This window comes from Peromyscus eremicus, chromosome 11 (assembly GCF_949786415.1).
Source record: "Peromyscus eremicus chromosome 11, PerEre_H2_v1, whole genome shotgun sequence".
Taxonomy (NCBI): Eukaryota; Metazoa; Chordata; class Mammalia; order Rodentia; family Cricetidae; genus Peromyscus; species Peromyscus eremicus.
In genome coordinates, this window is record NC_081427.1 from 50,998,487 (window position 1) to 51,022,665 (window position 24,179).

The window sequence follows — 24,179 nt, forward strand, 5'->3', positions numbered from 1 at the left end:
AAGGAAGTGTGTGTTGTAGGGCAGATAGACATCTTCTCTGAGTTTTACCAGGTAGTAGTTAGAATGAAAAGGCAAAATATCAACTTAAATGAGGCCTGTTAAAAACATAGCACCTAAATACTAGCTGGGAGTGCCCTTCTCCTAAGACAGAGCTTTAGAGATACAGTTGGTGACTTTTTAAGGTAATTGAGTAGATAAATAATGGAAGCCTACACCTTGTAAAGGGCCTTGAAAACAGGTCCAATTTTAACTGGAGAAAAGGAAAATGGCATTTTGACGCAGATGGACAGCAAACCAGCCAATCAAAGTGTTTTAGGCTGTTTTCTTTAGGTTGTGCCCACTCAAGCTAGGACGTTTGTACATCACGATCTCTTAAGAATGGGTTTCTCCAAACTGGTCCATCAGGCACCGACCCAAGATCACATTTTAAGTGACAGGGTTATAAGCTACCACTGGGACCCTGAAGAAACGGAGATGAGAGGCGCACTCTATGCTACCCGACCAGTGTATGGCACAGCTGGGTCTGCCCAGGAGCTACCTTTGGGTCCGGCCTGTCCTCTTTGCGATCTTTGCATGACTAAGTTGTTGGAACCATCTCGAAGCATGGGGCTGTTTTCAGTGTCCACTCAAAGAGCCTTCTGAAGTTACCAGAATGTAAGGAGCTAAAAATGAGGGAAGTAAGATCCTGTGGACAACATAGAGCAAAGGGCCACAGTGCCACGTGGGTAGGTTTGGGGACAAGGCCCCATCAGATGTACAGTGGAAAGAAGAGTGGGTTGCTCTCCCAGGATTGTTAGGATTAAATGAGCTGACATGAATAAGCCGTGTGGTTTGGTGGGTGGAGTGGCGGGATGTCAGTGCCACACCCCCTGACAGCTTGCCAATGTGCCTTTGTGCAGTGCACAAAATGTACGACTGTAGACAGCGTCCCCTGTGTCTTCCACTTCATGTGTGTCCCAGTAGGTCCTAGTGTCCTTTCTGCGCAGGTTAAAATGGCCCACTCACTATGTGTGTCTTCTTCAGCCCCTGTTCCCTTACCTTTAACTGTCCTGTGTTTTTTTTTTTCTTTTTTTCAAAACTGTTTAGTTGGTTTGCCTACATTTCTAAAAGGCAAAGACAAAAGCAATTTTTCATTTTGATCCACTCCAGTTACAGATAGGAGCACAGACTAATAATTCTCCAATCATACACATACACTGATAAACTTTGGTTTTCGAAGAAATGTTAGAAACATTTTGTGCATCCAGCAGCCCTTTGAGGTAAAGATTCCTTGTGTTTACAGAAGGAGGTCCAGATGTGGGCAGGTGATGTGGACAGTTTGTTTCCAGAGCTCTCTGGTTAGCTTGCCATTCCCTCCACTACAAGAAATCCTTGATATAGTTGAAGATGAGCAGCAGGCTTTCTGGAATTCCTTACTCTGCCCAGACAAGGGGAGCTAAGCTGACCTTGACAGGGCAACCGCAGTAGGAACAGATCCAGTGAACACAGGGTACCTCTGAATAGCACCCATGATTTGGATTTCATGGATGTATTCAGAAATACTAATGTAGCATAACTGGAGTCTGACATTGAACCCTCAAGCCTGGAGGAAGCCACAAGTGACTTTCTCTCCCTACCCTCCTACACCCGTCAAAGTTAATTTTTAACCACTGATGCATTGCATCCCTCTTGAAGAGCTTAATTCATGTATCTTGTTTGGAATACTCTGCCCTGGGTTTTCAGCTGAGACGTAAGCAAATGCTAAGGCAGAGGGAAATAACTTTCAGAGTTTATGCTTCTCTCTCTCTTTTCTTTCTTTCTCCCAGTGGGTTTAAAATGTGGTCTGACATAAGTTGTTTCAAAGGTAAGGAATGAAACTTTGGAAAAGATGCATATCCTGAAGTAGAGGTGAACAGGGGGAGAGCCCAACTCCATCTCATTAAAACTAGCCAGTTTTACTCAAGATCTGCAACAGCATTGGGAGCCTTGTGCCTGTGCTGGGGGATGGTTTTACTTTTGTTCTCATGGTACAGCCTTCTCTGTCTCTCAAGGGACAGGAAGGGGGTGGGGGAGGTGGCAGTAATCACAGGGGAAAGAGTTCCCCTCTCTGCTAGACAGTGGGCGGGCCTTTGCAGAAAGCCTGTAGCCTGTGGCTGGCTTTTTGCATATGTAAACCTGGGTTTGTTTACTGACTGAAAAGGGTGTCCTTCCTTAGTATGTGTGGTTCATTGTGATCCCTGAACATGGAGTTACAGATTTGCTTCATACTGGATGGCCCTACTTTCTAAGTTGTGGTACATTAAAATTATGAAGGAACATGTTCCTTTTACCCTAGATGACTGTGATTCTTTAAGTTTTTTCTGCTGTCTCCTTTTTCATGTTTTTTGCTCATCAATAGTGGCACACGAAAGCCATTGAGAAGCAAGCTTTCCAGGTCTCAGGCTATGGCTCACTCGATACTGGAAGAGGACTTATTCAGGGCAGAAACCATGTCACACAACTTTCAAACACATGGTAATAATCATGAGAAAGTTTTCTGATTCTGTGAAGTCTGCTGAAAAGTAGATTCATGGCCTGTCTTTGCCTCTGAAATGAGTTGTACAAAACCCCAGAGGAAAGGGATGCATGCTAGCTTGAAACATCCAGAAGGTGAAGTGAGCCTTCCTTCAGTTATGCTGATAAGGTTTCCTGAGTGCTATGGGACATTGAGAAAGCACAGGATTTCTTAAAGGGGCTTAACAGCCCAATGGGAATTATTTCCTAGGTACTGTGACGTCTATGCCTTTATTAGTGAATTGTCTATTCAGTAGCACTTTTAATTATGTCTATTAGTTTTGGGAACATCTTGGATCCAGAGAAGATGAAATGTGATGTTGATGGATGAAATGTGATGTTGATGGTTTTCTCTTAAGCCGGAGTGATTTACTCAGTTCTGCCAGCAGAGGGCTCCCTCCTTAAGCTTATAAAGAGCATGAATCTCAGTGGGGAAAGAGTCTTCTCACGCAGTCACATAAGAGAGCCTCCATGGTAAGGTGATTGTACATATTGTGAGGAAATTGTTTGAAACAAGGTGTTCACGCTCTTTGAAGGCTTTTCTAGAGTATATTACTTTACTGTAGATACTTTTGTTCTGAAACTATCAGATTTACATTTAAAGCTTCTAGGAGTTTCTGAGGTAGGTCCAGACAGGTATGCTTAAGAAGCCATTGTGTCTGTTTCTCCCAGAGGGGCTCTTTTTAAAGCAGGGCAATGCATTAAAATAAGAAAGCTGTTTGGTTTTGGTTTTTTTCTTAAGCTAAAAGGGAGAAAAACAGGAAGCTAGAGTTTTGTTATAGGTATGATTTTTTTTTTTTTCAATGTGGCCTAAAAGAAAGCAAATTCCATTTCTTACCAGTTTTTACTTTTCATGACCAAGGAAAGCTAAGAGCAGAGAATGGAGTCTGGGACCAAAAGTCTGAAGGGTTGGGTTCTTTTTGTCTGGGGCTTTTTCTCCCCTACCGGATGAAGGAATTGCCTGGGGTAATATTTAAATTACTGTTATGTTTTGAGGTTTAGGGGCTTTTGAGACTTTTATTTATCGTTCAAAAGGTTAAAGTGGGGCTTCCGTGTGGACGTGGTGGGAACATTTCCGAGGAAAAGACATGAATTCTTTTCGGGCCAGCCAACAATCCTAAACCTAGTTAGTTGCGACTTTCTGAAATAAAGGACTAGAAGCCACAGGAAGGAAGGTGTGTCCTCCTCTGTCCTGGGCTGTGCCGCTCCCAGCCAGCAGTTAACCCAGTGCAGACACACCTCTTAGAAAGTCTGATTAGAAAGTCCTAGGACCATTTGAAGGTGAGCTGAAGTTGACCTCTTGAAAATCTGGGCTTGCATGGAGGAGGATGTCCTCCTGGGGCTGCCAGCCCAGCCCGTGTGCCATGCTGTCAGTGAAGGGCTTTCCTGTCACACCTGCGGGGCCAACTGTGCCAGTGTGGGGGAGGAGGTGGACACAAGAGCGAGGCACCCCGTTCTGGGCTGTTCCAAGAGGTTCAGGCCTTCACAAACGCGGCTTTGACTCTATTTTTTTTTTTGCTGAACTAGCTGGGCTGTTTCCTGTGCCCGCTTCACTGTGGGCCACTTGAGCCCCCGGAGCGGGGGCTGCCAGCGCATACACGAGCACCGTGGCCACCAGGGAGAACTATTTTCAGCGCCCCCTTACAATGCCCTTCTCATTTCCAAGGCGAAAATGAGCAAGTCAGTCTTGCCTCGGCCACTTGTCAGCCTGATGACAATTTTGACTTTGACTTGGGTGCTCCTCCCCCTCCCCCCCCCCACCCCCTCCACAAATCCCTAGCTCAGCAAATATTTGAACCTGCCCAAGTTAATCATGAAGCCGCGATCTTTATCTGAGCGAGACGTGCGAGCGCCCGCCAGGGCTCCTTTCTTCCCCGGTGCAGTAGCGCGACCCAGGGGGGCTCGGCTCGCCGAGCCGGGGACGTGCTGCCGGGGCGGGGCGCGGGGCGGAGGGACCGGCGGCAGCCTAGCCTGGGGGAGCCGGCGGCCGGGCTGAGAGTCGCGCGCCCCCGCCTTGCGCGCTCTCCTCCTGCTAGGCTTGCTACTGCCGGTGCCTGGCGGGCGGGGGAGCCTCGGGGGCTGGGCCCACTTGCTGGAAGAACAGCTTCTTTGGATTTTTTTTTTTTTTCTCTCTCTCGGTGGGATACTGGCAGTTCAAAGCGAAACCGCTGAAATGCATAACCTACAAAGTAAGTCGCTTTTCATTTATGCACTTCTCCGCACCGGGCTCTTTATCTGCAAGCCGTCCTCTCTAGTTTGGCTGGGGCCGGGGTGTGTGTGTGTGTGTGTGTGTGTGTGTGTGTGTGTGTGTGTGTGTGTGTGTGTGTGTGTGTGTGTGTGCATTGGGAGTGTGTGCGCCTGGGTGAGTGCTGCCTGGGGAGAGCAGATGGGAGATTAGGGGAGACACTCCCTTCTGTCCTCCAGGGGGGGACACTGCGGGGAAGAGATGGGGTTTTGGTTTGGAGTTGAGAAAGTAAGGGTCAGGAGGTTGGGACCAAGCCAGAGCTTGCAGAGACTACGGAAAATCACCTGTCTCCCTGACCTGCCCCTTAGGTCCCCTTGCCACATGGCAGCAGCAGTCTGCAGCTAGACTGTGAGTACTGCACACTGTCCCTTTGGGTTGACCCATGGGTTATGCTGCCAAGGGGACTTGTCTCTTTACTTTTGGGAGAAGATTCAACATTTTTATTCAACTATTATTATTATTATTTTAATCTTGTCTAAGGATATACTTTACTACCACTTTTACCATTTTTATTTAAATTTTACTTTAGGTTTAAAGTTCAGTTTAGATTTACTTAAACCTATAGGCAAATAGAGAAGCGTGAACTGAAAGGGATAGGGTTGAGTCTGCTGTCTCCAATAATGCAGAAATGCCCTAGAGAGGGGACTGAAATGCACAGGAGCCAGGGAACAGAATGCCTTCCTCTGCTTTGAATGCTGTGTGATTCCAAATGGGATAGAAATCTAAAGGGGCTTCTGTGTTCCATAAATCTCCACACGGCTACATACCCTCCACGCCCACAAAGCCCACTTTAGTTTTTAAAATGAAGCCACATTTACACGGGAGCAGTACCCTCCATAATAATGTAAATGTCAGGAGATCCTGGCTCCCAGTGCCAGTGCACAACAAGCTCCAGTTGTGGTGACAGAATTACATGCAGAATGATTTAAAGAACCAAGGTAAATCATTAGATTTGTAGGGAAATTGATTTCTTTATATTGAACACTGCTAAGAAGGGGTATTGTCGTCGTCCCCCCCCCCAGTAAGCACTGAGCTAAGGGGGGGGGGGAGAGGAAGAGAGAGAGAGAGAGAGAGAGAGAGAGAGAGAGAGAGAGAGAGAGAGAGAGATTACATCACCTTCTTTAAAGCAGCTCACAGTGAGATGGGTTCCTGAATGAGACACTTGGCAGAGAGCACCTGAACTCTGCGTTCTGATATGTGTATGGCCTCTTATTTTGGCAGAAGCACCATGCTGTGCAGTGTTGTTAGGTAGAAACATTGAAACCCACCAATGTTGACCATTATGTTTATCATTTCTGCAAATAATAGGTGTCTTCATTCCTGGGCTGAGTTTTCATGATTTACTCTGTAAAGTCTTGTGTTGACCTTGGGATATTCTGGTAGAGGCATTTTGCCTGAGTCCTGTCTTTCGACTTCCCGTTTTAATGTGCTGCATTTATGACCTGTGGAAGACTGTCTTAAATATCCAGAGCGCTTGATCCTTTCTGCTTCTAACACACATGGGCGATCTCTAAGGACTATAAAATAGAGCTTAGGGGTAGTAGTCCGATGCCTTTGTAAGGTTTTTAGACCACCGAATAGCCAGGCTATCTCTAAGCCCAGATGCACTGAGGGACAGAGCTAGAAGCTGCAGTTTATCAGCTGTTGTCAATCTGCCAACAGCGGAATGTACCACGCTGCTGCAAGGAGTAATAAAAAGGGAATTAGAGAACTCACTGCTGGAGGAGAGCAGGCAAATTAAACACCTTTCGAAATGATGAGCATGTAGACATCGCCGCTGTGTGGCATGTAGGTTCTCGGAGAGAGGCTGGGGCTGTGTGAGGCTGGCATCCAGGAGAACTGATGAAGCAGGAGTGGTCTGGTGACATTTTTCTGACTTGATTGGCTGGGGCGTGTGATGTAATAGGTTACAGTGCAGCCCCGTATAGGTTTTAAAATGAATTCCAAGACACCATTACAAAGAAAGCCGGACTCTTTTCTTATAACTGAGCACAGCCGAGGAAACTCTCGCACAAATGTACACCACGGTTTGGACTATGGAAGACCTGGACTTAGAGTGTGCCAAGACAGATATAAACTGTGGCACGGACTTGATGTTTTATATAGAAATGGATCCACCAGGTAATACTGCAGTATTAACGGAGAGAGCTAGTTAATTTTGTGACTTTAAAAAAAAATTTTTTTTTTTTTTTTTGGAAAGCTGCTGTTAACAGATCCTCTTGAGGCTGCTATTTTTACTGATTTGTTTCACGGTTTAAAATTAGTCTGATTAGAACTTTAAAATTAAACAGATTGTTTGACTGTAGCAGCAAGCAGCTCGGGCTGTATTTGATACTTGCTGGGTCTTGCTGAATGGATGGGAACTAGATTCCACTTTTCCGTTGCCGGCGTCTTTTGTTAATTATGATCCTTGGCAACTTGGGCTATATTGTTGTATATTGTTACTTTAATTAAGGGAATGTGTCCTTTGTGCTGTTTTCTCTGCTGGCTGTGGACTCTGGCAGTGTGGTACTTTGCTGGGATAATGCCGGGTGCTTTAGAAAGCATGTGAGATGTAGCGGTGACTCAAACTCATGTCTGGTGACCTGAAACACTCGTAAATCAGGTGTGGGGACTCGCTTGCTCTCTCCTGCTGAGGTACTACAACAGAAAAAGAAGTTGGCTTTCTGTGCCTTTGGAAAAGTCTTGCTAGACACCTGAAATCATCTGGAGCATAAATTAAAGCACTCACAGTGCTTTCAGAGTTAATGGTTTCAGATTTGGCTAAAAAGCCTAGGCTTCTTTGGTTATTCCCTCTGGGGTCAGCCCTCCCTGTAATGAGGAAACTCAGAAATGCTAAGGGCTTCTTGTCACTTTTTTTTTTTTTTTGTCACTGTATACATACTGATTTGACATTGAAGAAGGGGACAGGGGTGTTAATCAGACCTAACATGTAGAGCACAGTGTCCCCCAGCAGAATAGTAACATGAAGGCTAAGGAGATTTAGGTCACAGATGAGTTTCCTAAAGTGGCGTTGGCAGAGCTGTGCCTGAAACACTAACATAGAGAAACCCAGTTCTTAAAGCATACTGCTGTAAATGAGGACTTTGAAAAATGTGATTACTGCGCTCTTGCAGGACAGAGCAACCAAATTTGTCTTTCATAATTAAAGAAGAGAGAAAAAAAAAAAAATGAAAGGCAACTCCTGTTATTTCTGCTGCTCAGATGTTCCTAGTTACTTACTTTAGCTGTATGAAAGTTGTTTGCCCAGGCAGCTCCAGCTACAGTCTAGAGGGAGAAACGTTGACTCTGGGCTGGCCTTGAGATTTTCTCCCATAGTCAGCCCCATTTATTTCTTAACCTCTAGGTATGTCTGTCTGTCGTGTCATCCTTCCCCTCCCCTCCTACTTTTCTCCTTTTCAGTTTTTGTTTTAACCATACTCTGAGATGTCTTTTGAAAACAAGTATCCGCCGTGGTACATAGAATTGTGAATTTCTGGTGTCCACTCCTCCTCCTTCCTTCTCCCCCTACCCCGCTCCTCCATTGTAAACGTCTTAGTAAGTTCAATTGCCTTTTAACTGAAAATAGAATTTTTATGCATTTTTTTAATGAAAATAAAATTGCCTCCCTTTGCCCTTTCTCTCCGTTGTGATGAAATGTTGTTCATCTGAAATGATAAGAGCCTAATTTTAAATGTGCACTTGGAGTTAGGACGGCAGACAACTTCTGTTTCCTCCTTTACCTGCAGCACTGCCTCCGAAGCCACCCAAGCCCGCCACTGTGGCCAACAACAGCATGAACAACAATATGTCCTTACAGGATGCCGAATGGTACTGGGGAGATATCTCGAGGTAAGGCCGGCCACGAGGCTCTGCGTGTCCACCAGCTGCAGGGAGGTTTCCAGGAAGAACAGAAAGCACCAGCTTGCTGAGTCCCATTTTTAGGATGTCATCCAACAGAAGCATGAAGCACAGTTGGTTCTCTTCCAAAGACAGCCAGAAAAGTCACTGAGCGCTGGAGCACCGTGGGTGCTGGGTGACACAGGAAATGAAAGACCCAGGAAGCTTCCCTACAGACAGACAGAGATGTCAGGGGCGCACCAGGGTGATAGAGCACTGCCTGCGCTCTCTCTAGTAAGCGGGGACTTTAGGAATTCAGGTTATTGCTCTCCTTGCACACCCTTTTAGCTTTTAGAGTGTTAGTGAGTGGGCTGGAAGAGCCTCTGTGGATTATGACTTTCTGCACCGGTTTGTCAGAAACTGGTTGAAAAGGAAAAAAAAAAACAAAAAAAAAAACCTTTGTATTATAGATATGCCAATAGTGTAAATGGGTGTGTACCAACGTAAGTGTATGTACCATGCACTTTTTTTTTTTTTTTAAGCAAAGAGAAATTATTAGTTACCTTTGAAAATGTGCAATACTGACATTTGACTCTACAAGCACAGGAGGATGTAAAGATATGGAACTGCTGGATTTTTTGCTCCATGTCTTAAAGAATAGTGTCTGTTCAGGCTAAGGGTCTGGTCCAATGGTATAGCAATCCTGAGTGCAGGAGGGAAAATGGTGTGTGTGTCTGTCTGTGCAAGAGTATGGTTACTTAAAGTTGAAGAGTAAGCATGGTTTTATATTGTGTTGATTTCAGGGAAGAAGTGAATGAAAAACTCCGAGATACAGCTGATGGGACCTTTTTGGTACGAGATGCATCCACTAAAATGCACGGCGATTATACTCTTACACTAAGGTGAGCCAGGAAGTCAGCTGTCATGGGGATGTCTGGGTTGTCATGAAAACATTTCTAATCTTCATTAGACTTCTTTTTTTTTTTTTTCCTCCTTCAATCAGCACATAAAGTAATGGGTTTCATGATAGAATTTTCAAACCATACTTGTTCCTCTCCCCCACTTCCTTCTCCTGTTTCTCTCTTCCCCAAGAGCCCCCCACTACTGCATCAGACCACTTTAATAACCGTTCTTTTTATATTGTATTTACAGGAAAGGAGGAAATAACAAATTAATCAAAATATTTCACCGAGATGGAAAATATGGCTTCTCTGATCCATTAACTTTCAACTCTGTGGTTGAACTGATAAACCACTACCGGAATGAGTCCCTAGCTCAGTATAACCCCAAGCTGGATGTGAAGTTACTCTACCCAGTGTCCAAATACCAGCAGGTAATTTCTCAGAACTCCTCACACTGCAGTAACACAGGGCCGAGCCACTCTCCAATGTAGAAAAGGATTTGACAACATAGAAAATCAGCTTTTGACAAACTCTACACCATGACTGGAATTTCACAGTGGCTGAGTCAGATAACACGTTGACTATTTCATTAAGGATTGTTATTTGAATAAATACCTTACCAAATGAGTTGTGTTTTCCTCCTTGTATGTCCTTCCAGGATCAAGTTGTCAAAGAAGATAATATTGAAGCTGTAGGGAAGAAATTACATGAATATAATACTCAATTTCAAGAAAAAAGTCGGGAATATGATAGATTATATGAGGAATACACCCGTACTTCCCAGGTGAGTTTAAGATATTTTGGACTAACACATGTTATAATCAGATTCAAAAGAAGAATTATCTAACCCTTTTCAGGGTAGCTATGCTTATAAGAATCCTACATTAAGCTTGCTTCTAACTGGCAGGGTCATTGTGAGCTTTCAGTTGATGCAATGTAATTCCTGACTGGAGACTTCTGTCCAGGCTAGACATTAATAATAACTGCTAATGCCAGTTTGTCCAGGCTCTGGGATGGAAATTTCATATCCACCCCCCTTGCTGTGAGGAGAAGTGGCTGTGTTCACTGTGCTGATTGCCAAAGGAGAAAGCAGCGTGGATATAAAATAAAATTGCCTTTTAAAAGACTGACCAGTTTGTGTTTACATATTTAGGAACACACCCACACACAAAATAGTTAGTGAAGAAGAGGACATGAATTTGAAATAGAGCAAGAAAGGCTATATAGGAGTTTAGAAGGAGGAAATAGTACAATTATACTGTAATCTCAAAAAAAAAAGTAAAAGAAATAATTTTTAAAAGTGAAGGTAGACAGAAAATTCTCCACAAGAAACGTCTGTTTCTAGATCCTTTTGACTAGAGGTTGTGAATTCCTATCCAGCCCTGCTAACAGAGTACACGCCGGCTTTCCCTATCTCCTGGTCCTGTATGAAGGATGTACAGTGCAGACTTCTCCTCACCCCCACCCCTTGTTACTGTAGTCTAAGCAATACCACACAGCTGTTTGCATAGCATTGCTGTTGTATCTGACTTAAGCAATTTAGAGATGATTTGAAGTTGATGAGAAAAATTGCGCAGGCCCCGTGTGGCCATTACATCATCTCAATAAGGAACTTCAGTATCTGGCTGTTAGTGGCGGGGGAGGGGGGGGGAGGGGGGAGAGACACTCCTGTGACTAAGCTTACGGTGCCCATGGATGACTGTGCCGACTAGCAGCACGCTTGCATTACGTCACGAGCTAGCCTGTCTCTCACAGGAAGAAGTCGTATTCTGACAGGGATGACATTGTCTTCTGAAACTTGTGTTGCAGGAAATTCAAATGAAAAGAACAGCTATTGAAGCATTTAATGAAACCATAAAAATATTTGAAGAACAGTGCCAAACCCAGGAGCGGTACAGCAAAGAATACATAGAAAAGTTTAAACGTGAAGGCAACGAGAAAGAAATTCAAAGGTAGATGAGCCATGAGCATCCCAATACCTCTGTGACAGAAGTATCAAAAATTGTTTAAGATTGGTCACTGATGCTCTTCCTGTCATTTGAGCAATTTTCAAATGGAATATAAACAAAGCTTAACTTTGGGGATCTGGCATGGTGTACCCAGGTACTTAGCGATATGTTTCTCCTGCCTGCAGGATTATGCATAATTACGATAAGCTAAAGTCTCGCATCAGTGAGATCATTGACAGTAGGAGGAGATTGGAGGAAGACTTGAAGAAGCAGGCAGCTGAGTATCGTGAGATTGACAAGCGCATGAACAGCATTAAGCCAGACCTCATTCAGCTGAGAAAGACAAGAGACCAATACTTGATGTAAGTGTTTGAAATAGAGCCTGAAGAATTGCCAGTGGCTGAAATCAAGGAGGAGTCCTCAATGCCTTCTCTCTTTTGCAAAACTCTTTCAGGTGGCTGACACAGAAAGGTGTTCGGCAGAAGAAGTTGAACGAGTGGTTAGGAAACGAAAACACGGAAGAGTAAGTAGCCGCAGGAGGTGGGAAGCCAGCCGGGAGTTTTGTGAACAGATTTTCACTGACCTTAGGACGTCTCTCAAGCAAAAATGTATAAACTCAGTAACGTTAACCAGAGTTATCTTTGCAAAGGGAAAGTTGAGCCCAGAAGACTGGAGTGGTTTTTGGTTTCATTTTCCTTTGTTTTCCCTACAACTGTGTAAATTGACCCTTTGTGTCCATAATGATGTCCCTGAACATCAGAAAAATCCCCAAATATTTTTGGAACAATGAGAGACAAACAATTACGTTTAGTGTATCTTGAAGGCTAAGTATATGTTTGGTTGGAATTGAGAACTGACAGTCTTCTCAGTACTGTCCTTGCCCTCTGCCCAGGTACCTAAGGGTGATGGCTGATGTGAAAATGGAGCTAGGCATGACTTTTGCTAACCCTTCACGCTAGGGACTGGTGGGGAGGCTGAGTCCTCTGATCCACCTGCTTGGAAGGAGACCTTGGGGCAGGCTGGGGTTCCCACTCATTCACTCACTCACAAACCTTCGCTTCTGCCCATGTAGCCAATACTCACTGGTAGAAGATGATGAGGACTTGCCCCACCATGACGAGAAGACGTGGAATGTTGGAAGTAGCAACCGGAACAAAGCCGAGAATCTATTACGAGGGAAGCGAGATGGCACTTTTCTGGTCCGGGAGAGCAGTAAGCAGGGCTGTTATGCCTGCTCTGTAGTGTAAGTAACCCCCAAAAAATTATTCATTAGGTTTCACTCACTCAGTCCCTGGAGGTCAGGGTTTGAAAACATCTTAACCTCAAAGAATCACACAGCGCAGTTAGCCTAGGCAGATAACTGAACCTGTTAAGAACCTAACAGACACCTGTCACCATATGGTAGGACAATTGGGACTTGGGGTCCAGTGTCAAGACAAGTTCATCTCTAGTTGTCTTGAAGTCTTCCCCGCCCCCCATCTTAGTTATAAACAGAAATGGCCACGCCTTCCCGCTGTCCCCACCCCTCTAAAAGTCCATATAGTTAGAATGCAAGGTCATTTTTATGAGACCGTCACCTAAAATAGATAAAGTAATCCTTCAGGGACTGATCAGAGCAAGAAGAGGGAGGACCCCACTGCGATCCTGCAGAGATACACCCCGAAGGAGACACATTTCTGTCTTGTAGCCTAATTCCTTTTTACTTCATAATAGTTTGGGAAGTGCTTTGAAAAGTAAAACCTGAAGGCTGAGCATAATGTCTGTAATCCTAGCACTCAGAGTGACTGAGATCAGCACAGGCTGTATATGGGGACCCTGAGTCAACTGAACGAACAGTGGGTTTGGAGTCACTAGCATCCTCGGGACAGAGAAGCAAATGTCCTCTTGCGTGGAAAGACACTAAAAGTACCTTATAGTCTATGCCAATCACTGCTTCATTTAAGAACTCTTCCTATAAGACGGACAGAGGGAGGGTTTTGAGTTAGGACGAGAGACTAGGAGAATTCCGAATAAATGCCAAGATAGATGGACAGTTGTGATGCCACTTCAAGGAGAGCCTGGATGATTATAACCGGAGGAAAGCTAGCATGTGGTCCCACAGAGACAGTAAGACCAGCACCTGGGAGGTGGGAAGCTGCCCTTTGTCACATGCTTGCCACATGTGACGTGCAGCCACACATCTGTCACACACTCATCTCATGTCTCATATGAACCCTAATACACATGCCATGCCTCTCCCTCCTTTAAACCATTTAACCATCAAACAGTCCACCGAAGCCGGCCCAAATGCTTAACCCTTGTGTGTGTCCCTTGACCAGTAAAAGCGGCACTCATAGTTCACCGTGGCTCCCCGGGAGTGACGACACAGACCCATTCACTGTGCGCTGCCATGATGATGGCTTTGTTAAAAAATACCCTGCGGCATTCATTCCGTTTGTCTGAGACCAGCTCAAAAGACTTTTTTGTTGTTGTTGTTCCCTCTCCAGGGTAGACGGCGAAGTCAAGCATTGTGTTATCAACAAGACTGCCACCGGCTATGGCTTTGCCGAACCCTACAACCTGTACAGCTCCCTGAAGGAGCTGGTGCTACATTATCAACACACCTCCCTTGTGCAGCACAATGACTCCCTCAACGTCACACTAGCATACCCAGTATATGCACAACAGAGGCGATGAAGCGCGCTGCTGCCCTCGGATCCAGTTCCTCACCTTCAAGCCACCCAAGGCCTCTGGGAAGCCAAGGGCTCCTCTCCAGCCCGACCTGTGAACTGAGCTGCAGAAATGAAGCCGGCTGTCTGCACGTGGGACTAGAGCTTTCTTGGACAAAAAGAAGTTGGGGAAGACACGGCAGCCTAGGGCTGTTGGATGACTAGACGTTTCTAACCTTATCCTTTTTCTTTTTTTTTTTTTTTTTAATTTAAAGCCACAACACACAGCCAACACACAGAAAAGGAAATGCAAAAAAAAAAAAAAAATCTCTCCGTGCAGGGACAAAGAGGCCTTTAACCATGGTGCTTGTTAACGCTTTTTGAAGCTTTACCAGCTACAAGTTGGAACTTTGGAGACCAGAAGGTAGACAGGGCTGAAGGGCCTGGGCCTGGAACCGCTTGGTCCAGCCTGGTTTAGCCTGGGTGTCGCTGGGTGTGGTGAGCCCAGACACGTTGCACTGTGGGTTATTTCCTTTTTAATGAATGAACGATCTGGAGCAGAGAGGCAGGTCTGCTCACACAGGACACTTTGAGAGAACATCGATGCAGCATGTTCGGAGGAAAAACAAAGAGACCGGAAAAGGTTTTGCTTAAAACTTGTCAAATCAACAACCACCCACCCACCAACAGAAAAACGAGTGTGGGCAAGGGGACTCGAAGTGACATTCAGTATATAAAATATGTACATAATATTGGGTGACTAACTATCAAATAGATGGATTTGTATCAATACCAAATAGCTTCTGTTTTGTTTTGCTGAAGGCTAAACGTGCTGCGCTATGCAATTCTTAATTTTTATTACGTTGTTACCAGTTTCAAATACACCTTCAGAATAAGCTCCCCTCATCCCAGTTTTCGTTGCTTGAAAATATTGTCCCTCATTTTTGTTAATATTTGTTTTGTTATTTTTTTTTTAAAGAAATGTACAGGATGCCAGAAAGGAAAATGGCTTAAGAATTAAAACTATGAAATATTTTACAGTTTTTCTTGTACAGAGTCCTTGGCTGTTAGCCCAAGGTTAAAAAGTTCATAACAGATTTTTTTTTTTTTTTTGACTAAATGTTGGGCAGGGCCTAATAAGCTTCAAAGCTGCTTTATTCAATAAAAATGAAAAAGAAAATGATATATGATATGACAAAGTATTGCTGAGTCCAACAGTGTTAAGACTCTTGAAATACGGTACCTGGCAATGTTTGTTTCCTAATGAATTGTGAACTTCTTGAATCTGGAGGGGGGCAGGAGGGGGGCGGGTAAGGTGGTGAGCACTTTCTCGGGGTTCCAGAGGAGGGGAGAAGAATTGAAGCGGGGATGTGCTGTCTCCATCTTTCCCTGCCTGAATTTGGTAATCATTACCAATCAGCAGCAACTCCAGACCTACTGTGACTCCATTGCAGGGGAGCTGGCCAGCATCTCCATTCTCATGAAGGAAGTGCTGGGTTTGTTTTGGGGGTTCCTGGAACGTGCTCTTTTTGTTGTTGTTTTTGTGGTTGAACACACTGGCCTCAAGGTTGAATCCCTGCATTTAGAAAATGTGCTCTTTCTCTTTTTAATATTGGACTAGTCACAGCAGCCGGCCACCATCCATTTTCAGCAAAAGCATGATCTGAAAAACAAGCCTTTTAGCTGGACATTTGTTGTTTTCCCAGCTCTCTGTTCACTTTAGAACAGAAAGGGAGTCGACCCATATAGATGGTGACTGTGCTTTGTGGAAATTGTTAGAAGAAATACAAAGAGCAGTCTTCTCATTCACATCATTGTGCATGTTGTACTTCATGGTGAGGAGAGGAGCAGTTGGTGGCATCTTTAAGAGTTCGAGCCTACCCTGATGTACATGTGCAGAAGCTGGTGTGTTGATCGGGAATTGTCACGTGCTGTGAAGTGTGCAGGCTAACCAAAGTCACAGTCACAGCCCTGATAGATTCAAGGGGCATCTTCAATTTCCCTTTCTCAGTATCAGATGCACAACTTGATTTCTCTTCCCTTCTTAGACTAAGGTGAAGGTATTTTGTGTCTTTTAGTGTTGCTGTTTTCATCTTTTGGAATTTGCAGCCTGGTGGCTGGGTTAATGGTCTGGAGAGGGTATTGTTTTTTCTATGAAGCCACTGCTCATCCTCAAGAGCAAAAGTCACTCAGCCAGACTGTGAGCCCACAGACTTTACTCTTCTAACCTACCGTCTTTACTGCCAGACAATTGAGGATTCCCTGGGTTTCCTCTGGGCTTTGCAATCTCCATTGGTAACATTCTGCCATGCCACATAAGACTGAATAGTTAATAGTTGTAAGCTAGGTTTAGTGGTTGGAATTTGCTGTCTTTCTTTCTTTCTTTCTTTTCTTTCTTTCTTTCTTTCTTTCTTTCTTTCTTTCTTTCTTTCTTTCTTTCTTTCTTTCTATCTTTCCTTCTTTCTCTTTCTTTCTGTAGCCCATCATGTATGCTATCAAACACAAGTAACTTCCTTTTCATTTTAAAAATGGACCTGAGATTGGCCATTTCATTACAAGTTGTGTTTTTTGTTCAACACTCGGCAAGATGACTTGCAAAATACGTCTCATCTCATGAACTGTGGTACAATAGATTTTCCATTCGTCAGAAGGTCGAAGTCACTTGTTCTACACAGTAGCGAGCTATGTCACACCTGTCCTGCTGAATGCCTTTTTAATGACAGGTTAGTATGCCCACCAACTCTGTCCTTAGAGAAGTTTGATCATTAAGTTTCTGAGGATTCCATCAAGGCAGTCATCCAGTAGCATCCTTTAGGTAGCTCATGAGTGTAGATGGATACAGCACTCCTGATATGTAAGAATCCCCACATAGTTTTTTCTCACCAACTGTCACATCCTAAAGACAGCCAGACACTAAGCTGCTGAGAGGCTGAGCTGGACTATAGAAGTGGGAGGGTTGGGACCTCATATCCCACACCAGAGCAGTCATGACCACATGAAAAGGCAGCAAGAATATGTTTGCAACGTTTGACAACTTCACGGCCCTGGATATATGTATATATGTATATGTGCATGGACTGTGTTTCCAGGACACCTTTCAGCCACGCAGATCCACAGTCGAGTTCAAGTACATAACAAGCAGATGTCTAGTACAGGTCTTGTATATGTGTGTGGGTTTTTTTCCCTTTGCTGTTGCTTTGTTTTGTCTTATAAAGGTGAAAATTGTTGGCCAATGAAGTGAGAAATTCATCGTTGGACATTTTTTCTGTTTAGGAGCTGTGCCCTTTCAGGGAGCAGGTCTGGAGGACTTGCTTCCCCGACGTATCCTCGTTCTCAGTGTTGTTTAGTCAGAGTGTGTTTCTGTGAGCTGTCATTGTGAGGAAGCAATCGTTTTGTCATCTATCTGGTTGTGAACTAGTAACTTGTTTGGGAAGTCCTACTGATGTTCCTTATGGGGAGAAAGTTCCTGCTGGTTTTCCCAACTGTGCTTTGGCAATGCATGGTATCTAAGTCAGTTGGAAAGTGGGCTTTGCTGTCTGTTTGAATTTAGGGTCATTTAAGAAAGGGGCAGTTAAAAGCACAATGCCTCACATGGGACAAAGTTCCAAAATGCCAAATTCTCCTATTTTTTACAAAACTCTATAGTTATATAAAATAACTAGTACTGGGGGTTAGGGAGAAGGTGGCTCAATTGGACAGATTCTCCACCTTCACACTGAACTTGTCACCATGAGATAGCATTGGCTGCCCAGGATGCTGCTATTTAAGAAAATAAAAGCAAAACAAAATAAAAAAAAAAAAAAAACCCTCATTTATATGTGTGTATTTTTTAAAGCTACACTCTGTTAAATGTTTTTACAAATCTGTTTATATGACATTGATAAAATAAAGTTGGTCTTTTGACGAGAGGGAGGAGGATGTCATGGTCAGTTGTAATTTTGCCTTTACAAGGTAACTGGGGTGGGGGAGGGAGTGTGCCTCCTTGACATTTTGTTCAAGTTATAGATTCAGTGAAGCTATGTACTGTTTTAAGTTGCTTAATGCATTGTATTAGGTCCTCAAACAGAATAAAGGTTGTTTTGAAACTTAAGTTTCCATTTGAAATTTTAGTTTTCATTGGAGACGTTTCTAAACTTCCACCAACTCATTTGTTTCATTATCCCAACTCAGTTTTATAAATAACAAAAAGGTACAGATTGGTCACTTGAATGTGCTCAATATTATTTATGTAGCATCTGAATGCTTTAATGGTAAAAATAAATACTTCTAGGTGATAGCATTTCTTTCTTTTTTGGTTTTTTGAGACAGGGTTTCTCTGTGTAGTTTTGGTGCCTGTCCTGGATCTCGCTCTGTAGACCAGGCTAGCCTCAAACTCACAGAGATCCACCTGGCTCTGCCTCCTGAGTGCTGGGGTTAAAGGCGTGTGCCGCCACTGCCCAGCTGTGATAGCATTTCAAGGCATGGTCTTGCTATTTAAAAAAAAGTCTCATTTTCTTCCATCTTTCCCATCCTCCACCCAACCTTAACAATGAGCTACTAGTACCTATGGCTTTTGACGGCTTCCGGTTCTGTCTTCTGTACACTGGATAACTTAAGCTCGTGGTACCAGAACAGAATGCAGTGGTATGACTTGAGGCTCTAATTAGGGCCAAGTTACTCCTTAATACCAGTTTGCATGGCACCGCCTGCTCAAGAAGCAGCTCTTACTGTGAAATAACTTCCCCACCGACACTTCCTGCTAGTTGAACCTGTGGCCACACTACTGCGTATGTATATATGTGGGTCCCATGTTTTATGTGTGAGCACAGTGAGGCCGCTAGAGAAGAGGACATGATCTAGGAGTAAGGGGGGAGAGAACCCACATTCACTGCCATGCCAACGATGGCTGGGGCATTAAGAATGGCGGCAGCTCTGAGGTTTGTGTCCTGTCTTGTTCTAGCTCTGTGCTGTCATAGACCTCATTCCCTGGGTTTTCTCACCTCTGGTTTCCATGATCGAGTCCGTGGCTGCAGCTTCTGCTGTAGGAATTGTCTCCTCAGATGTCAGTGCTATTCTATGCACTAGCTCTCAGACAAGGTTCTGGCCAAGTCTTCCAAAGGTCTGCAGCCTCATACCACTTCTAACCCTCTGTTTTCTCAATATAGCCTCTTTGGTTTCTGAACCCTTTTATTATCTGCTGAGTAATTCTTCTCACTTAATTCTGCCTGTAAGGAGCATTGACATTCATTACCTGGTGGCAGGTATACATTCTGGAAGGTGAATGCCTGTATAATTTTGTCATTGTGTGAATATCATAGAGCGTGTTTCCATGCACCTAGCTGGCATAGCCTATTATCCTACACCTGGGCTGTACGGCTCGTACGTATGGGCTCCTAGGGCCCAAGTAGACTAAAAATGTGAGAATAGGTGAAGCACAATAGCATATGGTACAATCGAGGCACATGAACTTGAGTGTCTGGGGCCACTGCTGGCGGAACAGCAAACTTTTACCAAAAACATTTTATAAGTAGGAGTGCACTCTAAAATATATCAGCTACATAAGCCAGTAACAACTGTTGATTGTCAGGTCTCAGGTCCTGCCCAGGCTACGACTTTTCACACCAGCGTGCATGGTAGGTTTGTTTGCATCAGCTTTCCCACAAGCATATGATAATAAGTTATGCTTGTTGGGGGAGGGGTGGGTTTCCAGATCCATTTAATCTTAGGGAGCCGCCATTATATCTGTGGCCCAGAGTCGGCTGAGATGTCACTATGTGGCACAAGGCTATACTCTTTTCCTGACTGGTCTCTGACATACCAAGTAATTATTAACCATTAAGCTCTTCCTATGCTTTATCCAAAGCAATCCCCCAACAATTATATATAAGTTACAAGACATTACCCCCATTCTACAGATTGGAAAAGCCTAGGAAAAGGACATGACTTATTCAAGATCTGGCCACATGTTAGAACACAGTGTGCCAAGGCCATCTCACTCAAAGCCAAGGTACCCTCCCCACTCAGGATAGACTCTAAAGACTTCCCATGGAAAAAAAATGCACAGAAAAGTTCAAAGGGGTCACCAGTGACTTCCTGCTAGGGAGTGAACAATGTAACACACCTGGTAGACAGAACATGGTGGCCAATGATGAATGGCCTGAAATCACAGGGTCTTGCTCAGAACACATCAGCATCAGCATCCACTGGTACTTTGTGGAAATGCCAACTCTCAGACCTCATCCCTCACTAGGTAACTCAAGAGTAGAGCTGTTATTCTACCCAAGCACACTCTGCAAACGCTTTTCCTGGATACACAGGGTTGAAAATGGCTACTTTATGTCACTTCTTCAGAGTACTTATAGTGTTTTCATCAAAAAAAGTATTAGCATGAATGAGTACTAGAAATGTTACTTTGTGGTACAATGGCTGTTCATGGTACGGACCCCATAGGGAAAGGAAAACAGTCCAATTTGCAGTAGGATAGGCCCAGTTGGTCTTACTACTGACTCTAACCAGCTATGGGAACCTAGCCAACTCACATACCCATCCAGGCCTCTAGTTCCTTCTCTGTGGAAACAGTCTGAATCTGAGGCTCTTGAGCCTCTGTTTAGGATATAGAGAGGGAATTTGGTGAACCGAGAGAAACATCTCCACCCTCAACACGCCAGTTACAATCTGACTACAACTGGAGCCCACAAGCCTAACGGTTAACTACAGGGTTACGGTCGATTTGAATGTCTGTCAGCCGTTTGTATTGTCAACAAGACGGTGGAGGAAGAGCACTGCAGAACTGGACTCTGGTAGTCTTGCTGACATCTTAAAAGCTATCCTTCAAGTGAACCCAAACTGGCAACTGAATTCTCTACAGTATGTATGGAAGTATATTTCAAGATGACCTTTGACCACCTCCTGACAACAGGAGGCATGGAGAAGAGGCCTACCAAACCCTCTACGCCAGTGGTTCTCAACTTTCCTAACGCTGTGACCCTTTGATACAGTTCCTCATGCTGTGGTGACCCCCAACTGTAGAATTATTCTTGTTGTTACTTCATATCTGTAATTTTGCTACTGTTATGAATCATAATGTAAATATCTGTGTTTTCTGATAGTATTAGGAGACTCCTGTGAAAGGGTTGTTTTAACCCCCAAAGGGGTCGTGACCCACAGGTTGAAAAGTACTGCTCTGAGTTCTCGGTGGTTAAGTACAATCTTTTAAGACCTGATTGCTGAGCCCATTTTTTCAAACAAACAAACAAATGAAAAATTATTTTCTTAACCAGTTTCTGAAACCCTCTCTAGAAATAAGAATCTTGTGATACATTTAGCATAAATAAATATAATAGATTGTTTCCTATCCAAAGTTCAGATTATGCTTTCAAAAGATGCCACTTTGTATCCTCTAGCTGGGTACTGATGTCATAAATCAGCCCAACAGAAAACTGCTGAGATGCTTTCAAAAGGGAAGAAAAAAGGATAAATGAGTAGCCACCAACACATGCTTGCTTATCTGCATTTGGCTCTCCAGGAGGAAATGGAGAAATCTTCTCTCTAGAGTACTCAATCACGACAGTCTAGTCTGAGCATGGCCTCAGGCTTAACTTGCCATTAAATAAAAAACTCCAAGCTAGACCTGCCCTGACACATGTAAAGATCTGTCCCATAATATAAGGACAGGACAATGAACCTCCAGGACCACCACTCACTGCGTTAAGGACAGAGTGCCACGAGAGCTCCATCCATCACCAGGACGGCTCATTAAAACTGTAGCTGTGACTGAAAAATACACCATCCGTCGTATGGCTAGCCCACTGGAACCAATTTATTTATAGAGCTTTCATTTCAGAGCTCACTGATTTACTGTCCAAACCTCTGCAAACCAAAAAATATGGAGAACTTTATCACAATGGAGAAAATGTACTGGTCATTTCATCTCGTGTCTGCTGTTGTCTAGAGAGAGGCCCTGTACCACATGCTGTGTAGTTTTAAAGAGTTGCTAAAGACTCAATTTGTTCTTCCCTCTGGACTTAGGAGTTTAAAAGTTTGACGGTGCTTGTTATCCACTCAACAAAACTTCAGTGAGAGGGCTCCATCCAATGACGACGAAGGAAAATGGCTGCCTTCAAAGAGGCCAGTCTTCTACTGGAGGGAAACTAGAATGACTGTCCTCTGTTGTGTGAAGATTTATGATAGTAATGAACAATTTGCTTCAAGATGGCCAAGGGAGAGAAAAGCAAAGCTTTACAGAGCAGGAGACACTTCAAATGTCGCCTAGCAAAGGAAAGCGGGCCCACACACTCCTCGTGATGGCTTTCCCAGCCTGTATACTGTTGAGACACGAGTCACTGTATTTCTCCCGTTACCCTTCAGGTCATGCGAAGGGTTTTAAGTACTGTCAAAGGCATCATCTCCAGTATGAGTGTTGTGGTTTAAATGTGAACTATCTCTTGTAGGTTCACATTGAGCAGTACCCTAGCTGGTGGTGCTGTTTTAGAAGGCTGTGGAACCTTTAGGAGGTTGAGCCTTACTAGAGAAAGTTGGGTCCCTGGGCAGTAGGCCTTGAGATTTTTCTAGCCAGGTCCCATTTCCAGTCCACTGCTTCATGATTAGTGTGACCAGATACCTCATGACCCTGCTGCCATGCCTTCCTATCATGACAGGCTGCACCCCATCAAACTATTAAAACCTTCTCCTTCAATTGCTGCTTTGTCAGCTGTTTGGTCATAGCAACAAGAAAAGCAGCAAGCACAGCGAACTCTCTCCTAGAAACAGTTGTCTTCATCTGTGGGTCCCATGTTGCAGGGGGGTCAGATGGCCAACATCACACAGCTCGACTCCAGGCTGGCCACTATCCTCCCTACCCAGGGACAGCTGCCAAGCCTCCCTTGGCTCTTTTGCCTTGGCATATTAGAAGGGAGCTGCATTCAATTGCACATGCTCCTTCTGTTCTGGTTGAGAAATCCTCACCCTTGCTGCACAATAGAGTCATTTAAGTCCCAATTTCATAGGACGCACCTGACTTATTAGTTTCTGGGGGAAGGCAAAAGTCAAACCACATGCCACACAGAATGCACCTAACACATGACTGGCATCTCAATAACAGATGCCAGTGAACATGCTCAGTGGTAACATCCCCCCATCTAATAGAACTGTATTTCCCAGGAATGTATCTCCCACTTTTCATTTACTGTATTGCTTAGCATAGGGCTGAATATGTAGTGAATAATGAAAAATGTATTTACTTGACTTTTAAACTACATACATTATATAAAATGTTCACGATTACTCATACCTATATCTAGCACATTATTTTGTTTTTATTGGATCTTTGGCATGCACTCTTAGATTTCTCATAAGCCAACACACTAAAAAAAATCACTGATCTGTGCATGGTTGGATGTCTATTAATTATTCTGAAAAATACATTTAATTATTAAACACAAATATACCAGAAGATTTTAAAAAGTGCCTAACACACAATAGACACAAAACAAATAAATGAAGGGAAAGGGGAAGGCTATTGATAATAAAACAAGGTTTATATTGGGAAAATCCCCATAACTGAAGGGAAATGCAGCCTTCTATCAGCCAAGAAAACGAAAAAAAAATAAGACCACAGAACAGCATCATAGCTTAACGCTCCCACAGGAGGAACTTGTTAGCACATCAGGAGATAACATTTTCATCCCCTAAGGAGTCTGTCATGAGGCCTCTGTAAATGATAGGGGTCCTTGCACAATATTATTTGTTTAAATTTTTTTTTCAGAAAAATTCCTCCTATGATGCTTTCTTATCCAACCTGCAGTAAAAACCAAGTATGGTTCTAGAAAGCTTCGATGGCTCGGCTCAAAATCTCCTTAGGGTCATCCTGTCCCTTTCCCAGCATTCTTTGTCTTTGGGCCACACTCACCTCACCCTGTCTGAGAAAGCCATTTGGCAAAGTATACAGAAAGAAAGAGCAGCAAAATCAGGGCCCACGGCTTGAATGTTGTACTCTCATGGACCAAAGGCTCAGTGAGAAATGTCATGCCACTTGATGTTAGTTTTGGGGTGCACATAAATAAAAGGTGGTGTAGCTTCTGTTGATGATGCGGAATCTGGACTCTAT

The 24,179-nt window shown here is 43.9% G+C and overlaps 1 protein-coding gene across 3 annotated transcripts in view; it reads left to right on the forward strand.

Annotated features, from left to right (window-relative positions):
- The window catches only part of Pik3r1 (phosphoinositide-3-kinase regulatory subunit 1), a 72,906-nt gene extending 58,552 nt beyond the window's left edge, over nt 1-14,354 (forward strand). Inside the window, exons 1-10 of one of the 3 annotated variants that reach the window (XM_059276190.1) lie at nt 4,594-4,721; nt 8,506-8,608; nt 9,400-9,498; nt 9,749-9,929; nt 10,157-10,282; nt 11,308-11,450; nt 11,633-11,809; nt 11,902-11,970; nt 12,520-12,690; nt 13,934-14,353. In XM_059276190.1, the coding sequence (XP_059132173.1) occupies nt 4,706-4,721; nt 8,506-8,608; nt 9,400-9,498; nt 9,749-9,929; nt 10,157-10,282; nt 11,308-11,450; nt 11,633-11,809; nt 11,902-11,970; nt 12,520-12,690; nt 13,934-14,123 (1,275 nt within the window). In that variant the 5' untranslated portion in view covers nt 4,594-4,705 and the 3' untranslated portion in view covers nt 14,124-14,353. Of the gene's footprint in view, nt 1-4,593; nt 4,722-6,573; nt 6,899-8,505; nt 8,609-9,399; nt 9,499-9,748; nt 9,930-10,156; nt 10,283-11,307; nt 11,451-11,632; nt 11,810-11,901; nt 11,971-12,519; nt 12,691-13,933 lie in introns of those variants that run through there. The other 2 variants (XM_059276189.1, XM_059276187.1) reach the window with 2 other exon arrangements.
- Nucleotides 14,355-24,179: the final 9,825 nt, after the last annotated feature.